Below are 15,541 nucleotides of genomic sequence, written 5' to 3'. Positions count from 1 at the left end.
CCTACTAAAATAATTTTATAATTTTTATTTTTATAGTTTGTTTGATAATTATTTTCAAAAATAATTTAAAAAAATAGTTCTTAAAAATCGTTTTCTAATTTTTACTGGAAAAAAGTTTGTTTCAAATTTTAAAATATTTTTAGTCTATTTTTAATATTTTAAAATATGTTTTAAAAATCATTTTTATATCAAATATTTTATTTTTAATTATTTTACATATTTATATAATTATTTTTTAAAAATAATTTTTAGAAATAAAATGAAAACAATAAAAAACAATTAATAGATATGTTCTGAAAGCAATTTATTTATTTTTAATATAAAAATATAAAATAATTTTTTATTGTTAAATATATTTTATATATTTTTTATTCTGAATAATAAAAAATTAAGGGTCCTTACCTTTTTAGTAGAGAAAATGATACAAAAGAAGTTTCCCATGCAACGCTTTAATCATATTTTGGTTGATCTTTTAAGTTATGGGTCTTATAATGTAAAAAAAAATGATGGAATATTTTATTGATATGGTAGTATAGTGAAAAGAAAATCCTTGTTTGTTTCCCTAGATTCGCATGACATGAGAAAAATTAGGCAAGTAAATTGAGAAGGCATTGAAGTGTGAAGGTGGGATTTTGGGATGGGGGAATGATTCAATGTGAAATCATCATACACTCACAAGGGCAATGGGTTGTAAGTTGTAACCTTGTGGGTGTGATGTAATATTATCTACAATATTTTATGTCATTTTTATTTGTGAAATCCTTACAAATTACAAAGGAGATTCATGACTATTTGAAATTTCCAAAGAAAAAACAAGGATCTTTGTTCATGTGGTCCTCTTCATTTATTTGGTTGAGAGCTTCATATTTTTTTACCTTTTTTTTTATAAAAAAAAAACAAAATGAAGCCATTTAAAAAAATTACAATTGAATTTATATTATATTTTTAATATAAGAAAAAATAATAATTTAATTATTGTATGATCTTATTAATTTACTTCTCCATTATTTTGTATAATTTAATTTTATTTAATTCCTAAAAATTACAATAAAATTAGTTATAATACAATCCTTTTAAGGCTATGCGTATATTTTTAAAGAAATAGCAAAGAAAGAAAGAAAGAAAAAGTTATATATATATTTAGCTTTATTTAAAAAATGGGAAAGGAAATTAAACATAATCAAAATTAATAATAACTTTATATATATTTAAACTATTTAATTCTTATATAAAATAAATAAAATAAATTTGAAATAATACATAAAAATAATTTATTAAGTTTTGATATATTTATGATTTTCCTTTATTTATCTTTTCTTCACATTTCATTTCAATTTTTTCAAAAACTAAACATAAGTTAGACTATATTTGGTGTCTAAAAAGTACTAAGAAAATAAGTAACTTGTTTTTTTAAATGATTTTCTAACGTTTAGGAATTGCTTGAGAATTATTTTTCTATTTTTAAATTTTTAAGAACATAAAATATGATATTTTTATATAACATCTTTGAATTGTTTTATGATATTTTCACTTGTTTTTTTTAAAGGTTGTTTTAAGAAATAATTATATAAACATATAAAATGTTTTAAAACAAAATACTAGATATAATAATTATTTTTAAAATATTAAAAATGGATTAAAAATATTTTAAGTTTTTAAATAAACTTTTGTTTTACAAAAATTAGAGGACTATTTTAAAAAATTATTTTTAAAAATTATTTTTTGAAATTATTTTTAAAAACGGTTACAAAACAAGCTTTTAGTTTTACTATGGAAATTGGGATAAATATAATTAAGATTAGTAAAAACATTATATATATTTTAAAACTATTTAATCATTTTTATAGAAAAGTTAAATAAATAACAAAAATTAAGATAATTAATAAAATAAATTTATTAACTTTAAATCTATTTATTATTTTTATTCCCTTTTTATTTTCTCCAAATTTTCTTCAATGTTTTCTTTTAAATTAATTTTCCTTCAAACTTTCCTCCCTTATTCTCCTTTTTTTTTTTTTTTTTTTGAAATTACATTTATATATATATACCATGGAATTGCATCCATTAATCGTTGTTTGAATTGACTAAGAAAAGTCAAAACTTGCTTTCCTAGAGCATTAAATGTCCCATATATTCCTTAAATGGAATTTCACATAAAAGTAAAATATTTTTTTTAATAATATCAAAAGCTGAGTTTTACCCTTCTTTTTTAATTTTTTTTTTTACTTTTTATTTTCCATTTTTCTTTTCTAAATAAAGGATATATGTTCTAGGCTATAGATTGGTGCCACGGCTGCTGATCAATGCGGGTGACTATGATGAGTATGGTATGTGCTTCACACGCTAGGCAAATCCAAGTGGAAGGCAATTCAGTAATTAAACCGCAATCCAGTGTCATAATTGTAATAAGGATAACATTAGACGGTCCATGATGATGATGATACGTGGTGTATGGGGAAATATGGGGTATGGGACATGAGGGCATGACATGAGTGAGGGAGAAGAGGATTTGACTTCATTCCCAGAGAGGAGAAAGGTAAAGAAGGAATGAAGAAAAATTCAATCTGATTGAACACAATTTTGACGTCCGCAAGGAGACGCACCTTCTTTCTCTCTCTACTTTCTCTCTCTAGATACAGCGGAAGAACGGGCAAAGCAACATGGAGATATACTGAGGGACCTTGTGAAGAACTCGCCCAAGAGCAACAAAAAAGAAGGGAAAAAAAACCCTAGAAATTTTGTACTCTTACTCAATGCAAACCAACAGCAAAGTGAAGAGCAGCTGCATGTTTTTCCCAATTTTGATCAGTTTTTCTGTCTTCGATCGAAATCTTTGGAGTTTGTGAAGACTTTCAGTGTTCAATTACAACTCTGGTAAGTCCTCAAGCGTCGTCGTTTTAGGCTCAGCTTTTCAGGACGCTATCGATTTCTCTTGCTCGTTTGGAGCTCCGGATCGCCGATTTAGGGTTCGATCGATGTGTTTAGGTTCTTGTCTTTTGGGTTTTTGTTTGATTTTCTATTTTTGAGTGTTAATTTTTTTTTTGTTTGCTTTTTTTTATTTTCTCTAAATCTTTTGGGGTTTAAAGATTGGAATTTGAGGTGCGAGGTGTGAAAAAGAACTTATCTTTGTTGGGTTTGTGAGGTTTGGAGATTTGGATTTGTGTTGGGAGTCGATTGAAGTCGTTTTGTGATGATTTTAGTGAGGGTTTGGAGTGACAGGCGGTGATATCGAGATTCTGAACCCCTGTTTTGTATTAGGAGTTCGATTCGTTGATTGGTTGCCCTTTTGTAGAATGTTTGAAGCTTTACTTGATCTAAAAACTCATCAATTGTACAGCGGTTCACTGAAGAAATCGCTGAGCTAGTCCAATTCTAGAATGTTCAGAATCAAAGCTTGTTGCTTGGTTTTGGTTTTGTTTGGCTTTCCTCTTGTGTTTGGTAACGCCCAACTCCGTATGCTCAGGCACAAAGCTTCCCCATTTCTTTTGGTGCACAACAAGGACTCTGGAGTTTCTGGCCTTGATTTTGGGTGTAAACTGCTTGATGGGATGAGGGAAATGTCAGGTTTTGCGCACTTTGTTGTGTAACTGGAAGTTTATTTGAATCTTGTGGTGTACTTGAGTGAGTGTTTGTAGATTGTTATTTTGGAAAGATGGTGCCATCCGGGCCACCCACTCCTATAGGTGGAGCCCAACCTGTTCCCCCTTCACTTTTGCGTTCGAATTCTGGTATGTTAGGAGCTCAGGCGGGTCCTGTGCCACCCCAAACAGGGTTCCCTTCGCTTGTGTCTCCAAGAACTCAGTACAATAATATGAATTTACTTGGAAATGTACCCAGTGTTTCTTCACTGCTCAGTCAGTCTTTTGGAAATGGGGGTTCAAACCCTGGGCTTTCTGGTCCAGGAAGTGGTCAGCGTGGAGGTATTGATGCTGGTGCTGAATCTGATCCACTCTCTGGTGTTGGAAATGGATTGGGTTTCACTCCTCCGGCATCATTTGTTCCGACCAACATGGCGAACCCTGGTTCGGCTGGTCAGGGACAACAGTTCCAAAACCCTTCTGGAAACCAGATGTTGCCAGATCAACAGCAGTCTCAACAACTTGAAGCACAAAATTTCCAGCATGGCCAACAGCCATTGCAACAGTTCTCCGCCCCACTCAACACTCAGCAACAGCAGCAATACCAATCAATTCGAGGTGGGCTAGGTGGTGTTGGACCTGTTAAGCTAGAGCCCCAGGTGACCAATGATCAACATGGACAACAGCAGCAGTTGCAGTCCTTGAGAAATATTGGTCCAGTGAAACTGGAGCCACAACAAATTCCAACTATGAGAAGCTTGGCACCTGTCAAAATGGAACCCCAACATTCTGATCAGTCATTGTTTCTGCACCAACAGCAGCAACAGCAACAGCAGCATCAGCAACAACAGCATCAGCAACAACAGCAGCAGTTCCTGCATATGTCAAGGCAGTCTTCGCAGGCTACTGCTGCGCAGATTAGTCTTTTGCAACAACAAAGATACATGCAGCTACAACAACAGCAGCAACAGCACCTTTTGAAGGCTATTCCTCAGCAACGGTCCCAACTACAACAACAGCAATTTCAAGCGCAGAATTTGCCTTTGAGATCTCCTGTGAAACCAGGATATGAACCTGGGATGTGTGCCCGGCGGCTGACATATTACATGTATCAGCAACAACACAAACCCACTGTGAGGATTACTTTAATTAAAAAAAATATTTTGTCTGCATATTGTATGAGACTATTATGAGTTGCATTTGTTCTAATTTTCCACATAGGACAACAATATTGAATTCTGGAGAAAGTTTGTTGCTGAGTATTTTGCTCCGCATGCCAAGAAGAAGTGGTGTGTTTCTATGTATGGAAGTGGTCGACAAACAACTGGAGTTTTTCCTCAGGTATGCTGTCAGAGAAAGCCCAGATATATAGCATTACCATTCTAATATCTGAAGCTAAGGGCTGTAAATCCTAGCAATCTTATCTTAGTTGGTCATATTGAGTGAGATGAGGTCACTGTTTATGAACCTTTACATGTTTACTACTCACTTCTTACCACTTTTTCAGATCTGTAAAGTGTTAGTTTTGATATTCCTTATTTTATAGTATTGCTCTCGGTTGTTAACAGCATCATATATTTGACTCAACTCTCTTAATAGAATTTATGGTAAACTCATTATTTTGTTTTGCTTATCAATTTCAAACAATCATGTAAACTATGGTATTGCGATTTTGTCCTCAGGATGTGTGGCACTGTGAGATATGCAACCGCAAGCCAGGACGAGGTTTTGGTATGTTTTGGTTTCTAAAAAATTCTAGGTTGAAATGCTGTCTTGTCTGAATTATTTTTGTTACTTTGTAGTTCATTTATTTGATTTTTCTTTTTGTGTCACTATCTAAAATCTGAAACTCTACTTTCAGAAGCGACTGTGGAGGTTCTGCCCAGGCTTTTCAAAATCAAGTATGAAAGTGGTACTCTGGAAGAACTTCTTTATGTTGATATGCCCCGTGAGTATCAAAATTCGTCTGGGCAAATTATCCTGGACTATGCAAAAGCAATACAGGAAAGCGTCTTTGAACAGCTTCGAGTCGTTCGTGAAGGTCAACTTCGGATAGTTTTCTCACCTGACTTGAAGGTTACACTGATAAACTAGCCTCTTATTTACAACAAATCACAACTTCTAGGGATATTAGTTATTTACAATTTCTTGGCCCCTTTTCTTGCTTTTGGACAGATTTGCTCATGGGAGTTCTGTGCTCGACGTCATGAGGAGCTTATCCCTAGAAGATTGTTGATACCTCAGGTTACTGATCAAGTGGTTTAGGCTCTATCACCAAGAAGCTCTTCTGTTGCTTTTTCATTTTTGAACTAAATATGTTGCCTGGAACCTTGATCAAATCAAAGTTATTTGATTGGTTATGTTGATAATTAACCTGTTTATATTTCTTGCCTGCTGACAACAAGATCCTTTATGTTGTCAGGGACCTTCACCAAGTCAGTTTTGCTTGCTTGGTTGAGTTACTTCACCTGTTTATATCCTTGTCTGTTGGCAACAAGATGCTTTCTTTTATTCTAGTGACACTTTTTTTTGTTTATAAAAGTAGTTACTTACAAAATCAATTTCACTCATGCGAAATCCCACTAGTGTTGCTTCATTTGACCTTAGGAAACCATGGATACATGGCTCCTCCTCAAGAAATGTGTTTTAGGTACAATTGAAACTTGAACCTGGGACCTCAAATACCTGAGAGGGAGTGCCTGCCAGTTGAACTACCTATTGCAGGTGGGAGACAGGGAATGGTTGGGTTTGGGAGGAATAACACTTTAGGATTATCACCTTCAAACCAATTCTTTGCTTATAAGAGTGATTGTAGTTGGCCATCTTCACGAGTCTCTCTCTCTCTCTCCCCCCCACCCCCTTCCTTCTGCTTCTCTTTGTATGCGTTTGTGTTGTTGAAATCTGTGAAAATCCAACTAGTTGGAACTTTCCCTTTTTATAAGCTTAGCTAATTGAAATCCTCCCGATGTGTCGATCAGATGATAAATTTATCATTTGCAGGAACTGCGATTTATTCATGTTGATTTTATGAGATTATGGTTGTTCTGGGAGGAGTAATGAGTAGATAAACTTTTTGCCTATAAGAAAATAGAGACAGAATATATAAAGAAGGATGGAAGTACGAGAAACAGAATGAGAAAATGCTGGAGCAACCCCGGAAAGACATCAAGCATCTTCCAGTGATCACCAACTATTCTAAAAAACCCATGGAAGACATCAACATTATATCTGTGATGTCTCTTGGAGCAACCTATTCTATAGCAACCCAACATAACAACCTTTGCCTCAACTTTGGTGCAAAGGGGCTGTGGACAACACCCCTCCTTCTGAAAGTTAGATTGCCTCTTCTCCTAGAGTGGATCATTAGTACTCTTTCAACACCATCCATTTGAAGGCCTCGATTTATAGGGGATTCTTTAATTTCTAGATGAACTTAGAATGAAGAACAAGATTGAGATGTTAGTATTAGGAAGAGCATAGAACCACTTGGATGAGAAAAGACCAGTGGGATCCAGGATGCAAACCCCCTTGTTTGGGATAATGAAGAAGGAAAAACAATTTGCAAAGACAGAAGAAGGGAAGAGAGGTTGTCGTCTATGAGGTTCTGATGTTGGGAGCTAACTACATGACCCATGTCTATGACCTTTTTGGTGTAGCTGCCTTCACCATTTTTCCTTTCCTTTTAACTTGTTTTGGCTAATTATGTTTTGATATTTTGTGTCATGAACTTGTTACTTATTCTATGGAGTGCTTAAACATCCAATGGATAGTGAATCATTGTTTAGTAGGCTTAATGAATGCAAAGCCATTCCATTGTATTTAGCAGTGCAATGAAATCATTTTGTTTTGGAGGCATATGGACTTACTTGAATTTATAGTAAGTGTGTTTGTGTCTATGATTATCAAAAACTTATGTTGCAAATTATATTTTAATTTTCATATAAAAGGATGCATTTTGCCGGTTTGCATCTTGTCTTGAGTGTATCTTTTGGTACATATATGATATGAGATAAGGTGTATGCAGTACAGAGTGCATATATGATACAAGTTAAGGTATACGTGGTAAGCAGTAGTATGGTTCAAATATCCTTTGACTATTTTAATAGTTTTTTGAAATCAAATTTGAAAATTGTTTTCTTAAAAAAGATGATTTCATTAATTACTTTGTGTAGTAGAAATGGATGACGGAAGGAAAGAAAGAGGAGGAATGATCCCATGTAAAAGATGCCATAAACATATTGTAAGAAACATATGGATTGAAGCTTACGTGTAACTGTTGTTGAATGATTTGAATGTGGACCTTGTGGATGATGACGAATGAAGACTTTGCTTAATGTATTAGCTTTTTCTCTCAAGTGTTTTTTTCCTCATTAGGGAAGGGGAGTACAAATGAACTGGGAAATTAGGAACTTTGAAAATGGCACAAACATGTGGGAACAGTCCATCCAAGTATATGATTAAAATGTAATTTATGGATTGAATGTCGTTTATATGCATTAAAATTCATATTTTGTTAAGTTGGTTTCATCAAAATTCCAGTGCCATTGTTTTCATGTGTTGATATTAACGAATGCCAATGTTTACTGCTTTTAACTTAGTATTTTTCACAAAATTTAGTATGTATTGCTTTATGCTTCATGTTGGGGGTGGGGTGGCGGGTATAACTCCATTAACACAGGTAGATTGTGCCTTATATCGGAAATGAAAGCAAAATGACAGGTTTCATTTAGTCAGGTCAATGTAGCTGTACCATCCAAATGGGTTGTTAGCATGTTTTGTTTTTCTGTCCATTTTTTGGCGCTTTTTGGTGACAGTATACATCGTGTGTACTATGGCGTGCCCCTTTTTTGGCACTTTCCAATGCTATTGCTTTTTATCTAAAAAAAAAAAGGGTTGTTAACATGTTTTGATATGACCATCCAAATGAGCTGGACTTAGAAGTGGTAGAAGTAGCGGTGGCGGGGGCTGGAGTTAACTTCCTGGTATTATAGTAGTAGTAGTAGTGGTTGTAGTTGTTTTTGTCGGGTGGAGTTCCAACTGTCGGGGTTTCTACCTGCAAATATACTGAACTCCAAAACTATGTTTCCCGAGAACCACAAATTTTTTAGTGTATTAATGAAAAACTATAGAGAACTGCAATTTCTTGTGGCTTGGATCTCCCAAACCGTGACGACTAGTAAGAAAACTTCTGAACTTTAATTCATTTTTTGAAAAAAGAAAAAGTTCTCCTAAGGGGGCCTAGATACTTGTATCATGAATTTATTGTAACAGGGAGTTATTTTCCCTTTTAGTTGTACTAGTCAATCTCCAACTGTTAAACCATGAAGGCTTTCAAATCTTTGGTTGATTGGTCTAGGGATTCCTTTGGGATTGCATCTTTCTTTTTTAAAATTTGTTGATTGTGTGGGAACGGCTTAGGCTTGGTTAGAGTTTCCTTTTAGTTTTATTCTTGCCTTCTGCCACACTTTGTCTGCTTCCTGTGTATTTGAGTTGTGATCCATCTTTTTACTAGGTGCTTGGTAATCTATATCTATAATTTGCCTGTCAAAAAATGATAATGACTTGTATTATTACATACCCTGAGTGCTGATTTTCTGTTTTCTTGTTTGTTTTTTTTTTGTCTGCCTTTCTTTTTGGTTCATTCAGATTAGCCAATTGGATATAAAGATACAATTAGCATTAGCTAAAATCATGTTTATTTAAATCACTGTTTACATGAGTTCTGATTGAACCTTGTCTACTCAGTTTTCTGATCTAATATTGTCTCCTTGGGACATCTAAAGCATCTTTTAATGTTATTTTCATTATTATACCAATATTACTGTTAATTAACTGAAAAGGTTTGCATTTCTACTAGATATCGTGTTCTGTATGACAGTTGTTGATGCCAGTTGTCATGCATAATTTTCCCACTGTTACGTTTATGTTTCCCTTTTGGGTGTGTCTTGTAGACTTGCTGTGTACTTGGGTGTTGTGTGTTTTTTGGGAACTTTCTATGAAGTCTGTGTTGTTAAAACTACCTTCTTTTAACTATGATTATTTGGACTGTGCAGGTTAGTCAGCTTGGGGCTGCAGCTCAGAAATACCAGTCTGCTACTCAAAATGCATCATCCAATTTGTCTGTTCCAGAGTTACAAAGCAACTGTAATATGTAAGTCCTCAGTTCTATGTGACCTGAGGCTCTAAGCCGTGCTTCTATTTTTGTCCTTAAATTGAGAATTGGCAGTTTTAGTGGTCCATATACTGTTTTGAATGCTTGAATAAGGAGAGATTCTCTAAACTTAATTCTTATACTCCATATTTTTCATTTCACTCTCTTTGTAATTGTCCATGTGCATGCCATGTAATCAATCATGTATTTGTTTTGTGCATATTTTGGTTATTTCTGCTCTAAAGTTTATATACTTGTTGATTATTGCTGCTTATAACAATATCATGCCGTCTATTGTTCTCTTGAACTTTGTTCCTCTCAATGAAAAGCATCATCTTTCAAGGTTTTATTAGATGAATAAATTACAACATTTTCATGAAGTTAAAGTACTTATTCAAAGTACTTTTGACATCATAAAATATTTGACACTTGGCATATCTTTTCTTGGCTATGCGGGCTCTATATTTTGAAGAAATGGAAAGCAAATATGAATTAGAATATTGCATCTTTAATAACACTTTGTCATTCCTCTCCTTAATACAATCAGTAGATTGTTGGTCTTAATTAGTTTATTTAATTGAGGTGTTCAGAGGAATATGTCAAACTGAATAATGTTTTCGATTAAGAGGGATCTGCTTACATGCAGGGGATGCAAGTTACATGTGATGCGAGCTCAAAAATGTTCCTTTATCCTTGTGAGGCTTGCATGTTTTGCTATAGTTCTTTTCATTCATCTTCTGTATTTCTGAAGTGTACAGTCTCAGGACCTGGACATAATTTTATGTATAATTTTGCATTACATCAGTGGAATGCGGAATTAACTAGTGTTCCATGTTTATAGTGTGACACCTACAATACCCTTTATTGTTCAGTAATTTGTAATTGTTATTCAGGTTTGTTGCGTCAGCTCGTCAATTAGCAAAAGCTTTGGAAGTACCATTAGTAAATGATTTGGGATATACAAAGAGATATGTTCGCTGCCTTCAGGTAAGGCGCTTTTCCTATTCTCATCAATTTGCCATCATGACTAGCTAACTGTACTTGTTCTTTGGGTGACCCATCTTATTCTATTTTGGTGAATGTGGCATCACAACTTAGAAGTTACTTCTTAACCATTAGAAGTCGAATGCTGTCGGTAGCTTCTGACAGTCAAAAGTTGCAAAGTTAGACTATATTTTTGCAACTACTGGTCTTTTAAGTATTACAAGTTGAGCGCTTTGGGTGTCTTTTGATGGTCAACAGTTGCAAAGTTGTAGGAAGTAAGTTTGAGAACTCCGCAGAGTCTGAAACCTGCTGATATATTTTGCTTTTTGATGCCATTATGTCTAGCTAGTCTGAGCAGGATATTTTGTTGTTTTCCATGCTCATTTTATTTAAAATATGGAATCTTAGTCTCCAACTGTGAAGTTCTGTTTCTGATTTGCCTTATTTGTTGGTAGCGAGGCATATACTTTCTCCTATATTAGCTTCCTGGCTCATTCCATTCAGCCACTATAATGAACTTTCTCTTCTTTACCCGACCTTCAAAAGTGCATGATTCAGGAAACCAGATCACACAGAACTTTCCTTAACCCCATACTTAATTTCTGCTGGATGCAATCCACACTGATGTTAGGTTGGTTGTAATTTTCACTCCATGGCCACCACCATCTAATGAGTTTAATGGGTTCTTGTTTTCAACTATTTATCCAACTCATTTTACGCAGCATCAAGTTATCAACTCCCTGAATCCAGCAGTTCAGACCTCATCCTGCACTCTGAGTATATCAATCTTCTTTATGTACAATTAGACTCATATTTGTCTCTTCATTTATGTCATAGATCTACCTAGCGCATGTCCAACTAAAGATTCAATTCCTAAAGGCCTTGATTTCTTTTGGCACATAGTTCACTCTCCCAAGATGTACCATTGAATTCTTTGAGGATTTGGCATTGGTTTATTGCCATGAGCCCCAAATTGGTTTAAAGTTTAAACTCGCATAATTTTGGCCTTTTTCTTTAAATAATGAGAACATTCCTTCATATCGAGATACAATGCAAATGACATTTGCATTTATTGCATTTTTTAAGAATGAGTTTTTTCAATACTGTTCATGATTGTAGCCTATCAAATCATTATTGTTGTCTTCATCATCATCATAATCATGATAACTATGATAATCATGATTTTATAATGGTCATAGTCCATACTGGTGTGCTCATACCTGTAATTCCTTTATTTGCATGCATTTAATTATCAGCATTCTTTGTTTATCCTATGTTCCATTCAGGTCCCGCTTCAAGGAGAATAACATATTTGATTGTGCAACTTGGTTGTCACATTTATTTATTTATTTATTTCCTTTTCTTGTTTCTGGATACATTTCAGATATCAGAAGTCGTTAATAGCATGAAAGACTTGATTGATTACAGTCGAAACACAGGAACTGGACCTATGGGTGAGCTACATGTGATTTTCTCGTCTTTCAATTTTCTGTTGGTTGTAATTCTATGAGGCTGCAAGTGGTGGCTTGGAAGAATACAATAGAGAAATTGCTCTGAAAGTCTTTACAGTTCTAGTGTTGCTAGACTATCTGAAGCTACCCATAAAAAAATCAATTCATTTATCTAAGATCTGTAATATTATTAATATAAATGTTACCACAAGTGAAGATATGTGGGGGGGGGGGGGGATAAATGATATGATAGAGAAAATAAGAGATGACTTCCACTGGCAAGAAACTTTGTACATGGAATAGAGAAGAGGGAGATATGAATTCCATTGCCCTCCAAACTCTCCAGACTTCAGTAAGGTGCATATGCATGACACATGGCTAGTGGCAATAAAGGGTTAGTATTAATTATTTGCCGCAGATTAGGTGGTTTTATAAAGTCATTAACCTTGAATGCTGTCTCCTTTACTTGGGTGGTGGCAAGACAGCAAACCTTTCTTTGTTGTCTTGTTGCTTTGTTTTTGTAGAAGAGGTTATTGTGACTGGCAAATATTTCCTGGGTTATTTCTCCTGATGTTGATTTGATATGATGGCGCTGTGATTTTTAAGGATTAACAGAGGCGTTGAGGTCACTTTTCTCATGTCATTCACTACTACATTTAACTTCACTTGGGGGTCAGCCACTAGAGAGTTCTTGGCAATTGCAATTAGCATATGATTATATAGCACTGAAGGTGTGCAGTGCCAATAGAAGGGATGATGGGATGAGGATCAACTGGGCTCCTCCTTCTTAGGGTGTCTTGTGGTCTTTCATTGGGAAAACCCAGGGGAAGAGATTAGTGGTGCTTCTATAAATCTTGATGGCAGTGTGGTTAGAGCATTCTCCAGGCCAGCTGGTTCAAGTTTGGGTATTGACACCAAAATCCTAGCTTTATTAGAAGGTTTGATTGGGGCCAACTTCTATTGCCACTAGAAAAATTCAAGTGGTCTTTTGGGGAAGTTCTGCTGGGGGGACGGTGAGGGTGGGGAGAGTTTAGCTGCTGTTTTCATGCGAGTGTCTATCAGGAAGAGAGGGCACCTGAGTTAATTTTTCCTTGGGTTTCGTGATGCATGCTACATTGGGTTCAGTGTCTTTTGGTTCCCTGCACTTTCTTTTTTGTTCATATATGGGTTGAAGAATAGGTCAATACTTTTTAGATAAAAATGTTACTGTTCATCATGTCCTTTTGAAACCATGTCCCCCCCTTCTCTTTTTTGTGAAAGATAATGCTGTATGGTAATCAGGTTCTTAGATAAAAATGTTACTGTTCATCCTGTCCTTTTGAAACCATGTTCCCCCCTTCTCTTTTTTGTGAAAGATAATGCTGTATGGTAATCAGGTTCCATCTTTCCTATCTCAAAAAATAAAGGTTGACTTATTTTTTATTGATTCTATACCAAAAACAAGTCAGAGCAGTCTATGTATCCCTCACCATATATATGCCTCTTGAACTTCTTACAGTTCCTGGGTGTAGCTTTTCATCTTTAGCCATCCCAAAATTCAGAATCGTTATTTCATTTGAGTTGCATTTCTGCTACAGCAACAATTATCAAATTCCACTCAGTTAATTTCTTCTGTTTCATTTCAGAGAGCTTGGCCAAGTTCCCGCGGAGAACAAATGCCTCATCTGGCTTTCATAACCAAGCTCAACAACCGGAGGAACAGATGCAGCAGCAACAACAGCAACAGCAGCAGCAACAACAACACCAACAACAAACAATTGCTCAGAATGCAAACAATGATCCAAGTTCTGTCCAGGCCACTGCGATGCAGCTTGCTTCTAGCAATGGTGTAACTAGTGTAAATAACTCCCTCAACCCAGCATCTGCCTCTACCTCTTCCAGCACCATAGTTGGGCTTCTACACCAGAACTCCATGAACTCTAGACAGCAAAATTCTATGAACAATGCAAACAGTCCCTATGGTGGAGGTGCTGTTCAGATTCCATCCCCTGGTTCCTCCAGTTCAATACCACAGCCTCAACCGAATCCTTCTCCATTCCAATCACCAACACCCTCTTCATCTAACAATCCCCCCCAAACTTCCCATGGTGCCTTGACAGCAGCCACTCACATGAGTACAGCAAATTCACCTGCGAATATTTCCATGCAACAGCCTTCTCTCTCTGGTGAGGCCGACCCAAGTGATTCGCAGAGCTCAGTCCAGAAAATCATTCAAGAAATGATGATGTCATCCCAACTTAATGGCACAGCGGGTATGGTGAGTGTTGGTTCTTTGGGGAATGATGTGAAAAATGTTAATGGGATTTTGCCCACAAGTAACAACACAGGCCTTAATGGTGGTCTGGTAGGGAATGGGCCAGGAAACAGCACTCCAGGTATTGGAGGCGGTGGATTTGGCAGCATGGGTGGACTAGGGCAGTCTGCCATGGTTAATGGAATGAGAGCTGCAATGGGTAATAACTCCTTGACTATAAATGGAAGGGTGGGCATGACACCCATGACTCGGGATCAAAGCATTAATCATCAACAAGATTTGGGGAACCAGCTGCTTGGCGGGCTAGGAGCAGTTAATGGATTCAATAATCTACAGTTTGATTGGAAGCAGTCACCGTGAAAGAACCTATGGGGAATCTGACTAATGTTTTCTGTTGTCGATCATGATCACAGCTGCTTGTGCAGCACGAGAAATTGGTGAAATGCCAGGCTGTGGAGGAGGTAGCGGTGTATGATGATGGAATAGTTTCAGGGCCTTTCCTCCCGCTCTGTACTAATTTCAGAAAAAGGAAAACATATAGCATAGTGCTTTTATCATTGAAATGTTATATCCTCTTTTAAGTGGCTTTGTTTTCTTCTAACTTTTGTTTTTCCTGATTTTATCACTCGATACAGCTGCTTATCCTCAACTAACTCAACTCACTCACAATGGGAATGGGAATGGACGTGGGAATTCAGAGAGGGAATATTGTTTGGTGGAGCTCTTTTCTTAAGTAGTTGCTCTATTCTTTTTCTGAAACCATTTGTAAACCAAGTATTTGCAACTCTCTCTCTCTCTCTCTCTCTGTGCTTGCACGTGGACGGATGTCCTGGACACATGGAGTGTATATATATATCTATATATATATATATATGTATTGCCGGTTTGGAAGGATTTTGACAAATTTGCCAGTTTTGAAGTATCCATTCTACTCTTTTTTACTTCCAGTCTAATGCATGGATGGATCAAAGCTACTGACGGTGTTCAGAAAAAAGAATTAACAAATCAGATTGATTTCGGAAAAGGGGAGGATCTGTTCAGCCCCATCTCTGGTTGCACTTAATCTATCTATGGTATGGTTCTGATCAAAGGTTTTTCATCGATATGGTGTCTGGGTCTGCAA

General features: G+C 35.8%; 1 protein-coding gene across 2 annotated transcripts; it reads left to right on the top strand.

The window, feature by feature from the left end:
* The first annotated feature begins 2,537 nt into the window (after positions 1–2,537).
* LOC117906157 (transcriptional corepressor SEUSS) lies at positions 2,538–15,322 on the top strand. 2 transcript variants are annotated; one of them, XM_034819118.1, is made up of 9 exons: positions 2,538–4,711; positions 4,800–4,919; positions 5,261–5,309; positions 5,440–5,654; positions 5,754–5,837; positions 9,632–9,729; positions 10,623–10,716; positions 12,098–12,167; positions 13,790–15,322. In XM_034819118.1, exons 1-9 carry the CDS (start codon positions 3,653–3,655, stop codon positions 14,776–14,778), a joined length of 2,778 nt encoding a protein of 925 aa, XP_034675009.1. In that variant the 5' UTR covers positions 2,538–3,652; the 3' UTR covers positions 14,779–15,322. The 2 variants fall into 2 exon arrangements, with proteins under 2 accessions (XP_034675009.1, XP_034675010.1); XM_034819119.1 differs by having other exon boundaries at positions 2,539–4,711; positions 5,754–5,822.
* The last annotated feature ends 219 nt before the right edge of the window (positions 15,323–15,541 follow it).

Source organism: Vitis riparia, chromosome 18, assembly GCF_004353265.1.
Source record: "Vitis riparia cultivar Riparia Gloire de Montpellier isolate 1030 chromosome 18, EGFV_Vit.rip_1.0, whole genome shotgun sequence".
NCBI classification, from domain to species: Eukaryota; Viridiplantae; Streptophyta; class Magnoliopsida; order Vitales; family Vitaceae; genus Vitis; species Vitis riparia.
The sequence above is the reverse complement of the archived record's forward strand: the minus strand, read 5'-3'. Positions and strand labels throughout refer to the sequence as shown.